Source organism: Bos indicus x Bos taurus, chromosome 4 (assembly GCF_003369695.1).
Source record: "Bos indicus x Bos taurus breed Angus x Brahman F1 hybrid chromosome 4, Bos_hybrid_MaternalHap_v2.0, whole genome shotgun sequence".
Taxonomy (NCBI): domain Eukaryota; kingdom Metazoa; phylum Chordata; class Mammalia; order Artiodactyla; family Bovidae; genus Bos; species Bos indicus x Bos taurus.
In genome coordinates, this window is record NC_040079.1 from 113,951,307 (window position 1) to 113,972,021 (window position 20,715).

At 38.0% G+C, this 20,715-nt stretch overlaps 1 protein-coding gene across 1 annotated transcript in view; it reads left to right on the plus strand.

Annotated features, from left to right (window-relative positions):
- Positions 1–20,715, plus strand: part of SPATA48 (spermatogenesis associated 48) — a 65,443-nt gene that overhangs the window by 25,095 nt on the left and 19,633 nt on the right. Inside the window, exons 3-5 of the mRNA XM_027538444.1 lie at positions 6,902–6,978; positions 10,136–10,274; positions 12,086–12,153. Coding sequence (XP_027394245.1) covers positions 6,902–6,978; positions 10,136–10,274; positions 12,086–12,153 — 284 coding nt within the window. The remainder of the gene's footprint in view (positions 1–6,901; positions 6,979–10,135; positions 10,275–12,085; positions 12,154–20,715) is intronic.

A 20,715-nucleotide genomic window follows, 5' to 3' on the forward strand; every position in this document is an offset into this window, starting at 1 on the left:
TTAGTGTTAAAAATCCTAAGAGGCACTTTTAAAGAAATTGGCAAGCTGATTGTAAAATCAGTATACAATGGAAACCTGAAATAGCTAAAACTATTTTGAATAAAAAGGACAAGTTGGAGGATTTATTCCACCTGATTTCAAGTCTTACTATAAAGCTACAATAATCAGTGAGTGAGTGTGAGTGAAGTCGCACAGTCGTGTCTGACTCTTTGCGACCCCATGGACTGTAGCTACCAGATTCCTCTGTCTATGGGATTTTCCAGGCAAGAGTACTGGAGTGGGTTGCCATTTACCAATAGGCAAATGATAGACATACAGATTAATGGAACCTAAGAGTCCAGAAATACAGCCACGAATGTGCCAAACATTTTAGTGAAGAAAGGAAAGTCTTTTAATGTATTATAGAAACAGCTGGATATACCATTAACCTGTACAAAAAATAATCTTAAATGGATAATAAGCCTTAATATAAAATTAAGGTTATAAAATTTTTTAAATATTTAGATTTTCAAAATGCATTATTAAGAAAATTAATCAGCAAGCCTCATAATGGGAAAATATTCACATTCATATAAATAAGAAAGGATTTGTTTCTAAGATGTATAAAGATCGCTTAAAATCAATCAGGAACAAGATGAACACCCCAAATGAAAAATTTTCAAAAAATCTGAACAGACACCTCAGAAAAAAATATAAGAATGGCTAATGGACACATTAAAAAATGCTTGATGTGCTGAGTCATTAGTGAAATACAACTTAAATACAGTATATCTCCACAATAGCTAAAAATTTTTTATAAATAAAATTTTATTTTAACTCACAAAAAATAAGAATATACAAATAGTTCACTGAATTAGGAAGAAGAGAAAACTAACATGCCTAACAGCTGCACTCATCTCACATGCTAGTAAAGTAATGTTCAAAATTCTCCAAACCAGGCTTCAGCAATACATGAACCGTGAACTTCCAGATGTTCAAGCTGGTTTTATTTTTTTATTTTTTATTTTTTTTAATTTAATTTTATTTTTAAACATTACATAATTGTATTAGTTTTGCCAAATATCAAAATGAATCCGCCACAGGTATACATGTGTTCCCCATCCTGAACCCTCCTCCCTCCTCCCTCCCCATACCATCCCTCTGGGTCGTCCCAGTGCACCAGCCCCAAGCATCCAGTATCGTGCATCAAACCTGGACTGGCAACTCGTTTCATACATGATATTTTACATGTTTCAATGTCATTCTCCCAAATCTTCCCACCCTCTCCCTCTCCCACAGAGTCCATAAGACTGTTCTATACATCAGTGTCTCTTTTGCTGTCTCATACACCAGGTTATTGTTACCATCTTTCTAAAGTCCATATATATGCGTTAGTATACTGTATTGGTGTTTCTCCTTCTGGCTTACTTCACTCTGTATAATAGGCTCCAGTTTCATCCACCTCATTAGAACTGATTCAAATGTATTCTTTTTAATGGCTGAGTAATACTCCATTGTGTATATGTACCATAGCTTTCTTATCCATTCATCTGCTGATGGACATCTAGGTTGCTTCCATGTCCTGGCTATTATAAACAGTGCTGCGATGAACATTGGGGTACACATGTCTCTTTCCCTTCTGGTTTCCTCAGTGTGTATGCCCAGCAGTGGGATTGCTGGATCATAAGGCAGTTCTATTTCCAGTTTTTTAAGGAGTCTCCACACTGTTCTCCATAGTGGCTGTACTAGTTTGCATTCCCACCAACAGTGTAAGAGGGCTCCCTTTTCTCCACACCCTCTCCAGCATTTATTATTTGTAGACTTTTGGATCGCAGCCATTCTGACAGGTGTGAAATGGTACCTCATTGTGGTTTTGATTTGCATTTCTCTGATAATGAGTGATGTTGAGCATCTTTTCATGTGTTTGTTAGCCATCTGTATGTCTTCTTTGGAGAACTGTCTATTTAGTTCTTTGGCCCATTTTTTGATTGGGTCATTTATTTTTCTGGAGTTGAGCTGTAGGAGTTGCTTGTATATTTTTGAGATTAGTTGTTTGTCAGTTGCTTCATTTGCTATTATTTTCTCCCATTCTGAAGGCTGTCTTTTCACCTTGCTAATAGTTTCCTTTGATGTGCAGAAGCTTTTAAGGTTAATTAGGTCCCATTTGTTTATTTTTGCTTTTATTTCCAATATTCTGGGAGGTGGGTCATAGAGGATCCTGCTGTGATGTATGTCAGAGAGTGTTTTGCCTATGTTCTCCTCTAGGAGTTTTATAGTTTCTGGTCTTACGTTTAGATCTTTAATCCATTTTGAGTTTATTTTTGTGTATGGTGTTAGAAAGCGTTCTAGTTTCATTCTTTTACAAGTGGTTGACCAGATTTCCCAGCACCACTTGTTAAAGAGATTGTCTTTTCTCCATTGTATATTCTTGCCTTCTTTGTCAAAGATAAGGTGTCCATATGTGCGTGGATTTATCTCTGGGCTTTCTATTTTGTTCCATTGATCTATATTTCTGTCTTTGTGCCAGTACCATACTGTCTTGATAACTGTGGCTTTGTAGTAGAGCCTGGAGTCAGGTAGGTTGATTCCTCCAGTTCCATTCTTCTTTCTCAAGATCACTTTGGCTATTCGAGGTTTTTTGTATTTCCATACAAATTGTGAAATTATTTGTTTTAGCTCTGTGAAGAATACCTTTGGTAGCTTGATAGGGATTGCATTGAATCTATGAATTGCTTTGGGTAGTATACTCATTTTCACTATATTGATTCTTCCAATCCATGAACATGGTATATTTCTCCATCTATTAGTGTCCTCTTTGATTTCTTTCACCAGTGTTTTATAGTTTTCTATATATAGGTCTTTAGTTTCTTTAGGTAGATATATTCCTAAGTATTTTATTCTTTCCGTTGCAATGGTGAATGGAATTGTTTCCTTAATTTCTCTTTCTGTTTTCTCATTATTAGTGTATAGGAATGCAAGGGATTTCTGTGTGTTGATTTTATATCCTGCAACTTTACTATAATCATTGATTAGCTCTAGTAATTTTCTGGTGGAGTCTTTAGGGTTTTCTATGTAGAGGATCATGTCATCTGCAAATAGTGAGAGTTTTATTTCTTCTTTTCCAATTTGGATTCCTTTTATTTCTTTTTCTGCTCTGATTGCTGTGGCCAAAACTTCCAAAACTATGTTGAATAGTAATGGTGAAAGTGGGCACCCTTGTCTTGTTCCTGACTTTAGAGGAAATGCTTTCAATTTTTCACCATTGAGGATAATGTTTGCTGTGGGTTTGTCATATATAGCTTTTATTATGTTGAGGTACGTTCCTTCTATTCCTGCTTTCTGGAGAGTTTTTGTCATAAATGGATATTGAATTTTGTCAAAGGCTTTCTCTGCATCTATTGAGATACTCATATGGTTTTTATTTTTCAATTTGTTAATGTGGTGTATTACATTGATTGATTTGCAGATATTGAAGAATCCTTGCATCCCTGGGATAAAGCCCACTTGGTCATGGTGTATGATCTTTTTAATGTGTTGTTGGATTCTGATTGCTAGAATTTTGTTAAGGATAAAATTTAAAAGACTGAAAATTCCAACTGTTGACAAGGATCCAGAACGCTGGACCTCTTACACCCTGCTGGTGAGAATGTGAATTGTTACAAATACTGCAGAAACTTTAACACTTTGTTCAGAAGTTAGACACACACCTATCAAGTGTCCAGACATGCTACTCTTAGATATTTACACAAGACAAATTTGAATATATGTCCACACAATGACTTGAGCATAAATACTCAGAGAAGCTTTATTCCTTGTTGACAAAAAGTGGAAACAAATTGTTGATGTGCATGTGAAAGTATGAACACATTGTAGCGTCCATACAATAGAATAATATCCAGCAAGTAAGGTCTATTATTCTAATACATGTGACAGCAGGAATGAAACTGAAAATCGTTATACTGAATGAAAGTAGCCAGAAACATATTAGCTGATTCTACTTAACTAAAGCTCTAAAAATGCAAAACAGCATAGAGTGACAAAAAGCAGATTACTTGTTGACCTGGACTGGGAACATAGGGATATATGGATACAAAGAAGCATGAGAAATCCTTTTTCAAAATATAAATACTCTGAATCTTGTCTGTTGTGGTGGTTTCATGAAAAAAAAAAGATATATATATATATATAGCTATAATATCAAATCATATGCATTAATCAGATTTAGTTCATTAGAGATCTCAATATAGTTTATCTTTTAATGAAGGATATGGTAAACAACTTTATGTCAGTGAACTTGACATTTTAGTTAAAATGAGCAAATTCCTTGAAAACACAGCTTATCACAACTGACATAATAAAGTCTGAGTGACAGAGGAACCAGAGATCAAATTGCCAACATCCATTGGATCATAGAAAAAGCAAGAGGGTTCCAGAAAAACCTCTACTTCTGCTTTATTGACTACGCCAAAGACATTCACTGTGTGGATCACACACACAAAAAAAAAACTGTGGAAAATTCTTAAAGAGATGGGAATACCAGACCACCTTACCTGCCTCCTGAGAAATCTGTATGTAGATCAGGAAGCAACAGATAGAACTGGACATGGAACAATGGACTGGTTCCTAATTGGAGGAGTATGTCAAGGCTGTACTGTCACCCTGCTTATTTAACTTATATGCAGAGTACATCATGCATAATGCCAGGCTGGATGAAGCACAAGCTGGAATCAAGATTGCTGGGAAAAATATCAGTAACCTCAGATATGCAGATGACACCACCCTTATAGCAGAAAGTGAAGAAGAACTAAAGAGCCTCTTGATGAAAGTGAAAGAGAAGAGTGAATAAGCTGGCTTAAAACTCATTATTCAAAAAACTAAGATCATGATATCCAGTCCCATCACTTTATGACAAATAGATGGGGAAACAGTGACTGACTGTATTTTCTTGGGCTCCAAAATCACTGCAGATGGTGACTGCAGGCTTGAAATTAAAAAATACTTGGTCCTTTGAAGAAAAGCTATGACCAACCTAGACAGCATACTAAAAAGCAGAGACGTTACTTTGCCAACAAAGGTCCGTCTAGTCCAAGCTATGGTTTTTCTGGTAGTCTTGTATGAATGTAAGAGTTGAACCATAAAGAAAGCTGAATACTGAAGAATTGATGCTTTTGAACTGTGGTGTTGGAGAAGACACTTGAGAGTCCCTTGGACTGCAAGGAGATCAAACCAGTCAATGCTGAAGGAAATCAGTCCTGAATATTCATTGGAAGGTCTGATGTTGAAGCTGAAGCTTCACTATTTTGGCCACCTGATGTGAAGAACTGACTCACTGGGAAAACACCTGATGCTGGGAAAGATTGAAGGTGGGAGGAGAAGGGGACGACAGAGGATGAGATGGTTGGATGGCATCACTGACTCAATGGACATGAGTTTGAGCAAGCTCTGGGAGTTGATGATGGACAGAGAAGCCTGGGGTGCCTCAGTCCATGGGGTTGGAAAGAGTCAGACACAACTGAGTGACTGAACTGAGCTGAACAGAATAGCCCTTTATCTATTAAAATAGTTTAATTGATTATTAAAACACTTTTCACAGAAAAACTCCAGGGTTAGATAGTTTTACTAGTGAATAAAAGGATGTTTAAGGCAGAAATAATATCATCTGACCCAAATAATATATCTGAGAAAAGAAGCCTGTCATCAAAATGTGAAAAAGATCCTACAACAAAAATTAGTCTGATATGCCTATGAACAGGCATATGAAAAATATTCTTAGCAAAATTTTACTAAATTGAATTTGCATGTTAAGTCGCTTCAGTCATGTCCGCCTCTTTGTGACCCTATGCCTGTAGCCCACCAGGCTCCTCTGTCCCTGGGATTCTCCAGGCAGGAATACTAGAATGGGTTGCCATGACCTTCTCCAGGGGATCTTTCCAACCCAAGGATTGAACGTGCATCTCCTCAGTCTCCTGCATTGGCAGGTGGGTTCTTTACCACTCGCACCATCTGGGAAGACCAATTGGTGATATGTAAAAAGGATAAGACATTAGGTCTAAGTGCTGATTATTCCAGGATTGCAAATTTGGTTCAGAATTCCAAGTCAGTGACTATAGTTTACTATATGTGTTCTCAAACTACCACATACTAAGTCACTTCAGTTGTGTCTGACTCTTTGTGACCCTATGGACCATAGCCCGTCAGGCTCCTCTGTCCATGAGATTCTCCAGGCCAGAATACAGAATGGGTTACCATTTCCTCCTTCATGGGCTATTCGCTACCCAGGGATCTAACCCACATCTTGCGTCTTCTGCACTGGTAGGTGGGTTCTTTACCACTAGCAGCACCTGGGAAGCCCCTAACTACCACAGAGTTAAAAATAAATAATACAAGATGTCTGGGGAAGCATCAAATATTTTAAAATGAAGTACCACGGCTCTAAATAATTCATGGGTCAAAGAAGAAATCATGGGAGAAATTAGAAAATGTTTTTTTAACCTAAATTATAAATTTGAAAATAAAACTGATAATTTTATATAAAGGAGTTAAAAGTGTTCTAGGAAGAAACAATTCGTCTTTTGTGTGTATATAAGAAAATAAGAAAGGTCTAGAATTAATTATATAAATTGCAATCTTAAACTGAGAAAATGATTAAGCCAAAAATCAGGGAGATTAAAAAGATGAGTAGAATAATATATATTTGTAAATTTTAATGTAATCAGTAGCAGTGTGTGTGTGTGTGTGTGTGTAAACAATGTAAATTTTCAAGATAATAGAGGACAGTAGGAAAGCATTAAATCTGGTTGATCCAAGAGATGCTTTGAAAGAAGAAAAATGCAGAAAGATGAGAAAAGAAAGAATGATGAATAGAAAACGTTAGCAATTCTCATTTATATCTTATCTTTTTAACATTATTCACCCCTTCTAGGATAATGGAGAACCAGTTTTACAATCAAACAAGAAATATAGTGCAAAAGACTCATTTTACAAGTCCTCTACACAAAAGTAAGCATTTTTTCCCCAATAGAATTTGATTTAAAAATATATTTCTATTTATTTTTTCTTTAATAACACATCTCCTTCCTGTGCACAATATTCAGGGTCCTGCGAGGACTTCAAAGAACTTCAGACACAATTCTTTACTTACTTACATTGATTGCTAAAATAAACAGTTCAACGGAGAAAAACCTACATTTAATAGAAAAATAAAACCAGAACAGAAAGGAAATGGTCAGAGAGAGAGGATGAGATAAGGGTACAGCATCATAGAAAAGGAGAGCAGAGAAGTTTGAAGGAGAGAATCAAAGTATCTGTTATATGTCTACGCCCCAGGCTGAGATTCTCCAGTGAGTACTCACTCTAAAGGGAGATGGACGCTAAACCACAAGCCTAATAGGTAGACAGATCATATCTTAGAAGGTAATAAGTCAATGCAAAAATGAGAAAAAAAAGTAAAACATGGTAAGATCAGGAGTGCCTGGAGCTCTGGGTGGGCCTCCTTGCACAGTGAGATTTGAGCAGAAACTTGGAGGAGATGAGGGGATGTGCAGATGTCTGGAGGGACTGTTTTCCAGTCAAAGGGATTACAGAGTAACAGCTCCATGTCAGACATGTGACTGAGGTGTCTATCAAGGAAGAACAAAGGCCAGGGTCTGCAGCAGAGTAAGGGGGCGGTAGTAGAAGAAGTCAGGAAGGGCCAGAACCCAGATCTCATCGGGCACATTAAGAAACTGTAAATAGTAGGGCACTGGCAGTGAAGTGGCCAGATCGGGTGTGTATATCAACAGTCATGGTGGCTGTTGGATTCAGAGTGGACTGAGTGAGAGAATAAGCTGGCAGACCAGTTAGAAGGCTGCCACTGTCATCTAGGTCAGAGGTAATAGCAGGTAGGAGGAGTTCAGTAGGAAGTTTTAACAGTTATTGGCCTCTGGATACATTTTTAAAGCAGAGCCAACACAATTTCCAGGCTGGAGAGTATGAGTCTGAAAGAAGGAGGCATGGAGAATGATTCCAAGGTTTTAGGTTCTGCAGCCGCATGGACTGAAGCTATTGCTTGTCACAGTGAAGGCAGGTAGAGAAGGTTTGGAGTGAAAGAAGAGAAGTCACTTTTAGACATGCTGAATATCAGAGTTGCTCATTAGGCATCCTAGTGGATATATCAACTGGGCTGTGGGTCTGCAGTCTGTGGGGAGAGGGCTGGGCTGGAGGAATACATCTGGTTGTCATGATTTATAGGCAGGGATGCCAAGCCACAGCATTGAATGAACCAAAGAAGAGCAGAGCTTGAGTCTTGGCATGTGTACATCAAGGAAAAGGAGAGAAGGAAGCCCGCAAAAGAGACCAAGAGGAGGCAACAGGTAGAGGAGGAAGAAGATGCAGAGATGGCTTTAGGGAGGAGGGGGATGAACTGCTTCACATCATGTGAATATAACTGACCCTTCAGAAGCCAGTAATCGAGATGGGAGTCCTAACTGACCATCAGTGGCTGAGTGACCTCAAGCAAACAAACTCAGTTCTCTAAGCCATAGTTTATTTATGTGTTAATGTTCTTCTTGTCCTGCTGCAGAGACCAAATGAAAAAAAAAAAAAAGTGTGTAACAGATTACCACAATGTATCAGCTTTAAATCATGCCCATTTATCATCTCACATTTCCATAAGATGAAAGTGCTGGCATGTCTACACTGTGTTCAATGCTCAGGGTTTCTCAGGCTGGAATCAAGACATCAGTGACAGTTGGGTTCTCATCTCCGAGGATCATTTGGATTGTTGGCAGAACTCAGCTCAGTGCAGCTGTGGGACTCACCGGTTTTGTTTAAGGATAACTGAAGAGTGTCTCCTGCTGTTTTCTTGCCTCTTTTAAGGCTCACCTGTTTAGGTTAGAACCACTTAGGATAAGCCACCTTTTGATTCACTCAGATTCAGCTGATTACAGACCTTAATTACATGTGTGCAATCCCTTTTGCTTAAAGCTCAACATTCAGAAAACAAAGATCATGGCATCTGGTCCCATCACTTCATGGGAAATAGATGGGGAAATAGTGGAAACAGTATCAGACTTTAATTTTGGGGGCTCCAAAATCACTGCAGATCGTGACTGCAGCCATGAAATTAAAAGACACTTACTCCTTGGAAGGAAAGTTATGACCAACCTGCTGCTGCTGCTGCTTCTAAGTCGCTTCAGTCATGTCCGACTCTGTGCGACCCCATAGACGCCAGCCCACCAGGCTCCCCCGTCCCTGGGATTCTCCAGGCAAGAACACTGGAGTGGGTTGCCATTTCCTTCTCCAATGCATGAAAGTGAAAAGTGAAAATGAAGTCGTTCAGTCGTGTCCAACTCTTAGCGACCCCATGGATTGCAGCCTACCAGGCTCCTCCATCCATGGGGTTTTCCAGGCAAGAGTAATGGAGTGGGGTGCCATTGCCTTCTCCGTATGACCAACCTAGACAGCATATTAAAAAGCAGAGACATTACTTTGCCAACAAAGGTCCGTCTAGTCAAGGCTGTGGTTTTTCCAGTGGTCATGTATGGATATGAGAGTTGGACTGTGAAGAAAGGTGAGCGTTGAAGAATTGATGCTTTTGAACTGTGGTGTTGGAGAAGGCTCTTGAGAGTCCCTTGGACTGCAAGGAGATCCAACCAGTCCATTCTGAAGGAGATCAGCCCTGGGTGTTCTTTGGAAGGAATGATGCTAAAGCTGAAACTCCAGTACTTTGGCCACCTCATGCGAAGAGTTGACTCATTGGAAAAGACTCTGATGCTGGAAGGGATTGGGGGCAGGAGGAGAAGGGGACGACAGAGGATGAGATGGCTGGATGGCATCACTGACTCGATGGACATGAGTCTGAGTGAACTCCGGGAGTTGGTGATGGACAGGGAGGCCTGGCGTGCTGCGATTCATGGGGTCGCAAAGAGTCGGACACGACTGAGCGACTAAACTGAACTGAATCCCTCTTGCCATATAAATTTGCCGTAGAAACTGTCATAGGAGTGGTACTTCTCACAGTCATTTGCTCTGCTCACACTAGTGGTTGTGCACAGTGTGTACACGAGGGGCAGGAGTCTTGAGGGACATCTTCCTACTACAGAATGCGATATTGTTAGCAACCATGCTAGTTGGATATGTATGTTTCACAAAATGTCATTATTTAATAATTTTATAGAGCTTATGAAATGGTTCCTTGGGACAAGATGCTACCACCAAAACTTGATCCAGAAGAAACAACAGTGGAAAAAGCCGCTGACCCTGTTTCACATTGTTTTACACTGAAAAGATATGAAGGATTGCCAGCAATAACACAGGTCAGTGATTAGGGACCTTAATTATTTGTGCACAATCCCTTTTACTTTATAGTTACATTTTTTTGAAATAATGCATTTATTACTGAACCAAACTTTAAAGCACAATAATATTTATTTTATTGTTATGAAAAGAGCAAAGCAAATATATACATTTATGGAACTGAAACTTCCAAAATCATAAGTCATCAATAACCTCAAATGCATTCATACCTATATTGAAACTTTTCAAATTTCATTTAAAGACCACCTCTTTCTCAAAAGTTATTTTCAAATACTGTGTTTACTTTAAAAATTGCAAAAGAAGGAGTAAGTAATGAAGACAGAGATATGATTATGATTCCTCCAGAGAGCCTATGCTGAGAACAGTCCTTAAATCCAGAACTTAGCTCTGCGCTTTTTGAGGCAGAATGGGAAAATCCATGAATCATAAAGCTTTTGTGACAGACATACCCAATTATTGGTAGAGATGTTCATTGTTTTCATTTCTGACATCAAGAACTCATCTTGGGGGGTGGGGGAGTCATCACAGGGATTATTATATCCACATAAAAGCCAGGGTGCTTTCCTTAAAGGATGAATCACTCCATGTTACCACACTGATTAAAACCCATCACCTTCTAGAAGGTAAAACTCATTCTCCTTGCATGGCACATACCCAGGTCTCTGTTATTTGCCCATGACCTCCGTCTTATCCTCAGCTCTCTCCATCTCTTCCTCTAGCTTCTACTCCACCACTGACATCTCACCCTCCACATTGCACATCACATTCTGTGCTGAGCTGCTCTCAAATCTCCGAGTCCACCTGCTGCTTCCTCCAGCCTTGTCTTTTGCGGATAATGGTCCATTGCCTTCACCACTGTTTTCTCTGGGCTATATCCCGAGAACCATTCAGGTATTACTTTAGGCCTCACAGTTGCATGGGATGTCCTTGCTCTGTGCTTGCAAAACACCTTCTGCTTCCCTCGATTCCCTCATCTTTTGGGGGGAAATCTGAGCCCTGGAACCACCTTTCAGAATGAAGTTTTTAATATGTAAAATACATGGGACTATAAAAGAGATCAGCTATGTATTGAAATACAGTTCTAAACATGGACTCCTAAGACTTTCATGAGCTATAGGTTAAGAAGTCTAGATTATCTTGAAACACTTCAGCTTTTACAGTGAAAAAAATGATAATAAGAGGAGAAAATAAAGCATTAGTATAAAATCTCAGCATGTGATTTGCACACAGAAATTAAAACCAATTAAAGGACCAAAAATATGTCTGGATTCCTAACTATTAATATTTTAAGGCTCTCTCAACTCCTTTAAAATATTTTATACCTTGTGAGAGCTGGTCTTTTATTACATATTCTTTGGTGTTGAACTATACTTGTGTCCAAAGTCCTTCACAGCAGGATGAGATTCAGAGTTCAGGCTCTGGGTGGGAGAGACTACCCTGAGGCTGAGGAGCCAAGAAAGCACCATCTTGAGACGAGAACTCAAGTCAGGCCTTTCACAAGGGCTTCAGTCTGGAGGAGGTGGCTAACGAGGCAGAGTCCAGCTCCGGAAAACAGAGTTGACACTGAGGGCCTGAGGGCAAAGCAGAGAGCAGGAGCAGTTCCAGAGCAGCCTCTGAGTGGGTAACGATGCTCCAGCAGTGCCTTCACTAGGTGCCCTGGGCCCGTGCCTGTGATAGGAGGGACTGAGCTTGTGTACTAGGAATTACGGTACTTGAAACTTACATACCAGAAATCGCAGCAATTGAAATTTAAATACTAGAAGTTACAGTCACTTTGCTAAATACTTGTCATTCATTTTGATGATTTTAGATGGTTGGTGGACTCTGGGACAGATTTCAAACAAGATCTTTCTTGGCCCCAGTCAAGCCAGTTAATTTGTAAGTTTTATCTCCTAATGTTCTCCTCACTGTCACATATTTATCTTTAATCATCGGATGCTCTAGCCCATGGGTGAGGAGCACATCCTCTGGAGAGTATCCCAGAGGCCCTCAAGCTTCGTCCTTGTGGCTGGAGAGAGAACCCAAACCCCAGTGCGTGTTCCAGCTTTCTCTGGTTTTCCCTTAACCCTTCTTAAAGTGTAGACTATCAAATATACCACAACCACTTAAAAATAAGGAGTGTTTTTATATCATTTGATATGAAGATTTATAGTGTTGTAAAATACCTGGGCTTCAAGGGATTATAAATTATTTTCCATCAACTTTTGTATCTTATAGTTATTTTGTGTTCTGTTAACACTAAAAGCAATGACTTTATTACTAACTGTTCCACAAATATAATTTTATGCGTTTAGTCTAAAAATACTTGGTATTTCTGTCTTTGAAAATGTCACTGTTTTGGTTTTTTTTCTTCTAATTTTAACTCACAATCCAGCCATCACCTGTTTTTATTTTTTTTAATTTAATTTTGAATATTTCCTATATAAAAATGTAAAATAGAAATATGATATAACCTATATATCTACTTCCCAGCTTTAGAAACAAACTATTACTAATACCCAGAACCCCCTATGTACTTCTCTCCAAGAAGATGTGCCTTCCTCAGGGATCACATTATTCTGGATTTGATGTTTCATATATTCCTGCACCCTTAAAACATATATGTTAAGACATATATGTTAACATATATGTCATACTAAGATATGAAATTGTGTTCCATATGTGGAGACTCAGTATAAGTGATATCAGATGTACAGTCATACAGCTTAACGTTTTTGTTCCTCATTGTGTTTGTGAGACCCACACATGCTGGCTTCTCTAGGTATTCACTTTCTCTGACACACAGTCTTCCAGTGAATGGATATACTGCCATTTAGTCATCCATTCTCGTAATTTAATTTTTTGTCTGATTTCTCTTGCAGTTGGAAACAATGTCCCTGCATCTTTATAAAGTATAAAGATATTTCTGGGCTTTATATATGCATCCTTACATCTATAATTGCTGCATCTAGAGATGTGAACTCCTTTATGTTCTTATCATTGCAGCATTATTCTCCAAATGAGTTTTGCCAGTGGACCAACCATCGACAATGCTTGAGTTCCCACTGCTGCATTCTGTAGCCTGCATTTGGAATTTCCAAATTTTAAACATCTAACTTTAAAAGTATAAAATTGTGCTTCATTATAATTTTAATATTTCAGTTACTAATATTTTTTTGTAAGTTGTCTTACTTGTATGCTCATGTGTATAAGTTGCCTTTTCATATATTTTGCATCTGGGTTATTTGTCTTTTACTTTTTGATTGTAGAAAGTTTTATGTCTTTATTCTGGATAAAAATCCTTTATTGGTAATATGCATCAAGATATCTCCTTCTAGTCTGTGACTTTTCTATTTTGTGGTGCCCTTTGCTGAACTGAAGTTTTGAATTTTAATATGACTGAAGTCATCGATATTTCCCTCAGTATATTGTTATTTTCTGTGGAATTTTAAATAGATCTTTCCCTGTCCAGAAGTAATAAGGATATTATCCTTCTTTACTTTTTTCCTAAAACAATTAAAATTTTGCTGTTCACATTTATTTCTTTAAACCTTTTGAAATTGATTCTTACTTATGGCCTGAGCAAGGAACCTATTTCTCAGCAGGACTAGGCAGGTGTCCTGGCCCAGTTTAGTGAGTAGACTGCTGAGTAGTGGCCTGTTGGTTGCAGCCCATTAGTGGAGAGTCACAACCAGAATTTTTGTGAAAATTAAGTAGAATATAAAATATAAGAATGAATCATATGGAACCTTAAAGAGATAGTTTTATTTTGCAACAAATACTGTGGCCAGTTATGAAGAATAGTGTGAGACAGATAATGTATAAGAAAAATACATGTGCCCACAGTGAGATTATCCCATCTTTTGTTCCCTGTAATTTCATCACCTCAGTGGAAGGGTGTTAACCTTGTACATTTAATTTTATATTTACCTAATCCACAATTCGTTGTAAAGCAAAGTATGGGAGATTTTAGCCTTAGCAAAATCAGTAAGTTATTGAAAAATTTAAGTTATGGAAAAATAATATCAAAGTGACATTTTTCAAATATTTTAACAATTTTATCACTTCAATAGAGCCAACATTAATTTCCCTTTATAGAAGGATTTTTTATTATTATAAGAAAAAAGACTAATGAAGTGGAAACATGCAAAATCATAATCAAGTTTAAATGCTGAATCTGAAGTTGCAAATAATGACAATGTTGAGAAAAATAATTGAGTCTCATCAGCAAACAGATTTTATTGAGCCATATTCTAAAAATAATCTGTTAAGTTCTAATAAAGATTATTTAAAAGATGGTTTTAACATGTGTAAAGCACCCCAATAAAAATAATAGATTCTCATGTATAAATTGAATGGTAATAATGTAAATAATAGATTGAAACATTCAAAATTTAAGATCATTTAAACATAGCAAGCTGAAATAGTTGATAATCTCACTCAAACATCTTTTAAGAGAATAAAGGTATAAATTATGGGTACTATTAATGTTATGTGAGAGCTAATGAAAAAACTTTTTTTTGCAGGAATTCGCTAGAGTTTCAGTTGTTGGGACTAGGTGCTTTCACTGCCGTGGGCCCAGGTTCAATCCCTGATAGGGGAACTAAAATCTCACAAGCCATGTGGCATGGCCAAAAAAGGAAAAGAAAAGAAAAAAGTTTATAAACATTTTTTTTTATTTACATGTCATGTAGTGAAACAGCAAATAGCTCAACCAGTTTCTATGGATCCTTTGCATTTATTGTTTTAATGATGAATCATTTAATGAACTAAAAGCCATATATCTTACCAGTTCTGTCATGTCTCAGAACTCCTGAGGGTTCCACTCACCCTGGAACCTTTATCTAGTGAATGCTGCTCTCATGAGCAACAAAAATCTATATATGAATGCCCATAACAGCTCTACTCATATCTTCAAAATCTGGAAACAACCAAGATTGCTTTCAAGACGTGAATGGAAAACATCTAGTAGATGAAGATACTAGAGTAGAGCCATGTAGGGGAATACTATTCAGCAATGAAAGAGAACAAGCACAGCACACAGCTCACAAGTCAATTTTCAATGCATTTTGTTCAGTGAAAGCAGCCAGACCCAAAAGCCTCATACTGCACAATTCCATTTATATGACACTCTAGAAAAGGCAAAACTACCAGGGTGGGAGTGGGTTGGTGGCTGCCAGGAATTGGAGGAGAGGGAAAGAACTGCAGACAAAGAGCCTGTAAACTAACATTAGGGAGATGGGACAGTATGGTTCTGTGGTGCTGGCCACAGGACACTCTGTCACACCCACAGAACTGTATACCACAGAGAGCAAACTTTACTGAACACAAAGAAAGACATAGATTGATAGATACCATGATGGTGGGAAAATCTAGATTGGGATGCAGATGGTGACAAGTAAATCTGTGTTACAGACAAATGACATAACTACATTTAAGTGGATGGAGAAAATCAGGAGTGGTCTTAAATTTGAACCTTCATAATCTTGGAAACAGTGTTTGGACCAAAGACTGTAAGATTCAAGACAAAAAGAACTGTATATAAGTGCTATCTATACTCTATTTGGTAAATGTGTTTCTCACCAGAAATGGATTGGCAGTTTTAAAACTTCTTACATGTATGCTAGGTTTGAACAAAAAAGTAGGCCTTTGGTCGATAGCTAGAGTCAGGTTTCATACTGTCAGAGAGAAAAGGTTAAGATGAACCCTGTGGTGCTGTTTAGATTTGGGGACGTTCCAGGAAGCTTACGTTGACAGGCACACCCTCCTTTTGTTGTGCTTCACAGATACTGTGATTTTGCTTTGGATTTTTGGGTTTGTTCTTTTCTTGTTTCATTTTTTTTTTTTTACAAATTGAAGATTTGTGGGAACCTGGCATCAAGTGAGTCTTTTGGTGCCATTTTTCCAACAGCATTTGCTCACTTCGCATCTCTGTGACACATTTTTGTAATTCTCACAATATTCCAAACATTTTCATTATTATATTTGTAATGGTGATCTGTGATCAGTGATCTCTGTTAATAGTATGTCACGGTCTTCATAGACCGGGACCTGGGGTCTGGAGTCGACGAGAAGAAGGACGCAGGGGACCCAAGTCTCGAGTGAAACAAGGGTACTTTATTTGCAGAAATTCATGCTTATATATCTTCATACAAGGCAGCTTTAGGCAGTAAAAAACAGAGCCAAGCAAATAACAGTCTTCAAGGGGCCAGAAGATATTCCATATCCTGAGTAAGGGGGGCATAACTGAATAGATTACCTTTAAGAAGGGAATCCAAGCAGGTGCTCTTTCTCATGATCTCAGTACTGAGAACTGCGTGCAGCTCTGCTCATTCCTTATCAGTTCCAGGAACTGATAAGGAATAGAGAGTCCTTGAGAAATGGCACACAGAGGAAGAAAATGACATATTGGATCCCTTAAAGTTGAACATCCCCTGACAATTCCCCCTTTTTTATTTCTTCATAATTGGGGATGACTGTAGATACTTTTGTGAAAAAGGCCCTGACCAATTGAGTTTGTTTAGTTTGAACAATTTTAGTTGAAAGGCATCAGTATACTACAAATATAATCACCAGGACAATTATCAGCATTATAGTTCCAGATCCAATACTGTGTGTAATGCTTTGAAACCCTCCTCAAGGGTCCAGCCCAGATAATTGATCCATTAGCTGTTCAGCTAAGGTTTCCAAATTGTTGGAAGAGGGTAGACTCTTAGAGAAGGTTTCAAAGATTTCCTTTTGCAACAAATGTACATTTAAGGAAGTGTTATGATGTATATCTTGCAAATGAAATTTGATTTGTTCCCAATTTTAAGCACTATGGTTGAACTGAACAGGAGAGATACAAAATTAAGTAGAATTCCAATCACATTTTAATAATACTTGATTTTGTAAATCTATTAATTGATCTCCAACCCTTTGGATGGCTGTTTCTAATTCCTGAATTTTATCCTGAACTTCCTCATCTGTCTGAGCCTGAGTGGCCCACATAGTATGAGCATCTTTAGTCCAATTTTGAATAAAGTTTTGTGTTTGAATTGAAGTCTGTAAAGCAATGCTTGCGACAGCAACAGTGGTGCAAATGGCTATTAACCCCAAAAGGCCAAGAATTAACCATCCAATGAATCGCTTAGATCATCGGAGTAATTTAGTGAGTAACTGGGAGGCAAGTCCTGCCATGGGACTCTCTTCCCAAGGTCGTTGGAGATCTACTGGCAACCACAGACTACATCGAGATCGAAGAATCAAAAGGGATTTGTTTTTTAGAGAAATAGAGGAATTAAGACAAGCATGCAATTTGCAATCTATACAAGTCACAGAATGTAAAATCTTATTAAATTGTAAGTTCCCTCTGGCTATAACAAAAGGAAGGGGAACACAAGCTTGTATAAAATATGAATGATTATAATGGAAGGAATGGTTACTATGACTATGACTGGTCCCTGTGAAATATCCAGTCCAAGTTCCAAGTTTTTCAGTGCTCATAGCAAGTTTCCAGATGCCCCATTATTCAGGTCCAATCCGTTTATTTAGGACAATTTGAGGGCGAGGAGGTGCCATTCCACCATCAAGCCAGCCAAGGAGTCCTTTGTCATGGAAGTGTTCCATTGAACTGTTGGTAACCTTCCATGCTCCTTGAGTAACATAATCACACATAGTACTATTAATACCATCTGAGCAGTTAGATAACCACATACCATCGGGTCCCCAATCAACAATGGTGTAATTGGCCACAAACATTAATTTTCCTGATTTAGCTTGACATTTATCCCAATAAACAGGAATATATTTAAAGTCCTTATAAGTAAACCCCTTACATTCCCACATTTGTCCTTTTCCTAGAGTTTTGGTAGTATCGACATGGTTCTCATAAAAAGACAGGGCAGCAAACAGTCCAAGCAATGTGTGGAAGTTCCTTTTTGGAGGCAGGACAAAAGCCCACGTTTGTCGACTAACATTAATACATAATTCTGCTGGGCCCATGCATAAAGGAAGGATTTCATAGCCTAGAGAAATGTTATGAGTCTTCCTTCATCCTCAGGATGAGTGGGCCCCTCTAAGCTCCAAGGAGGAGGCATATGTACTGAGTCATTAGTGGATATGACCGGTCCTATATCTGTCCATTCTACAACCTGCAATAAAGGGAGGTTAAGTATATAAGCCCAATAAGTGTGATTAATCAAGTCAGCCTGAGCGGGGGAAGCAAAAGCAAGCAAAGCAAGCATAGCAACAAAAATATTTTCAGGATTCTGAGGCATTCCCTGTTGAGAAACCACATTTTCAGCTTGATTATTAAGGGTTTTTTATCTTTCCCCAAGTAGGGAGATCATAAGGTGGATGACGTCAAGTGCGGCCTTTCTTGGAAATTTTTAAAGCTGCCATGGCTTGTGCTGGAATCTCCTCCTCCTGGGGATTTCTTCTCTGTCTTGAACGCCAGTGGCTCCCCTGGGGTGGATCTTCCAAAGAGGGAGCCAGCTGATTTCATTGGATCCATCTGAAGAAATACAAGCATACCCCTTCCCCTGTAATATTAATTTTCCAGATTTCCATTGTTTACTCAACCCGTCTTGATACCAAATGGGCAGAGGAAGGGAGGTGTCCTTCAATGCCTCAAGTTGTTTTTCTACTTTTGTCAAAATATCTCCTTGTGGTAAGTTTAAAAAATTTAAAACAAAGCTGTATTAACAATAGTTATAGGATTAAAGAATATATTGCATTGGAATCTAGTGAAGTCTGCTCTGGATAAGGAAGATAGAAGTGTTCCTGTGTATTCCCCCTTTTTTAATTTTTTTATTTGTAGTTTCAGTGTGTGGTGTGCTCGTTCAACTATGCCCTGTGCTTGTGGATTATAAGGAATGCCTGTAGTATGTGTAATAGAAAATGATTGTAAAGATTGTTTGAATTGCCTAGAAATACAGGCAGCGCCATTGTCTGTTTTTATAGAACTAGGTGTTCCTATTATTGCAAAGCAAGCTAACAGGTGTGTTATAACATGTCATGTAGCTTCACCTCAGAGAGGTGTGGCCCATATAAAAGAAGAATTTGTATCGATTGAGACATGTAAGAAGGATGAGGAAGAAAGTTTAGGGCAATGAGTTACATCCATTTGCCATAGTTCATTGGGTTGTAATCCTCGAGGATTGAGGCCTTGTGCAATGGGTCAAAGACGTAGGGGCTACAAGTAGAGGGATCATTAATGATTTCTTTAGCATGTCAGTATGGAATTTTCCAAATTTGATGTAATGAGCCAGCATTATTGTGTAATAGAACATGCTACTCTTCAGGAGTAGCAAGAGAGACAAGTTTATCAGCTTGTTCATTGCCATGAGCCATAGGGCCAGGAAGACAAGGATGTGCTGGAATATGCGTAATAGAAATGGGGGAAGTGTGGTTCCTAATAATAGATTATAGTTCAAGGAAAAGTTGTTGGATAATAGATTGATTCGAATTTATGGTAGAAGTTTCTATATTTCTTAATACAAAAACTGAATATAAGGAGTCAGAAACTATATTAATAGGATAAGAATGTAGGTGAATAACCTGAATGAGAGCATATAATTGTTGAGCAGAGTGAAATTTCGTATAAAAGACTTTATATTCTTTGAGAGACCAGAATTAGGCTTTGGCGTTTTTAGTCCCATCTATATAGAAAACATCACCTTGAGGCATAGGTTGTGATGTGACAAGGCGAGAGATAAATTCAGTATTTTTGAAGAAATTCCAGTGTTTGTTAGAAGGATAGTGAAATGAAATTTCTCCAAAATATTCCCGAAAGGCTATTTGGAAATCGGTAGAAATTTATAATGCATTCTCGAATGGAGATTTATTAATAGGTACTACAGTTTTATGAGGATCAGAGCCAATTAGAGTCTTAGCTCTGTTTCTTCCATTGATAATGATTACAGTGATCAAATCAAGATTGGGTGTAAGTGACCTTGTCCCTCTAAAATGGGTATAGATCCATTCTATCCGGTATTATTGTTGGGTAAGAAGTCCTGTGGGAGAATGGAGAGAGGGGAGTATAAATAACTCTAGAAGTAAATCAAGTCTAATACGAGTAAGAAACTGCTTTTGCAATTTATTTTGTACTAAACAGAGTTCCTCTCGTGCCTCTTGTAAAAGTGAATGAGGGCTATTTAAATCTGGATCTCCTTTTAAAGTGTTAAATAAATTAGTTGATAATTTGCAATGCCTAAAGAGTGTCTAATCCAATTTATATCGCCTAAAAGTTTTTTTAAATCATTCAAGGTGATAATTTATCAATACGAATCTGTATTAGTTGGGGAGTAATATGTTGTCTATTAACAACAAATCTTAAGTAATAGTAAGGTGTAGATGTTTGAATCTTTTCAGGGGCAATGATTAATCCAGAAGCTTTAAAGCATTGTTGAGCTATGTCAAACATCTGCTGAGTTTATAAAACAGATGGAGCTGAAAACAATATATCATCCATATAATGAA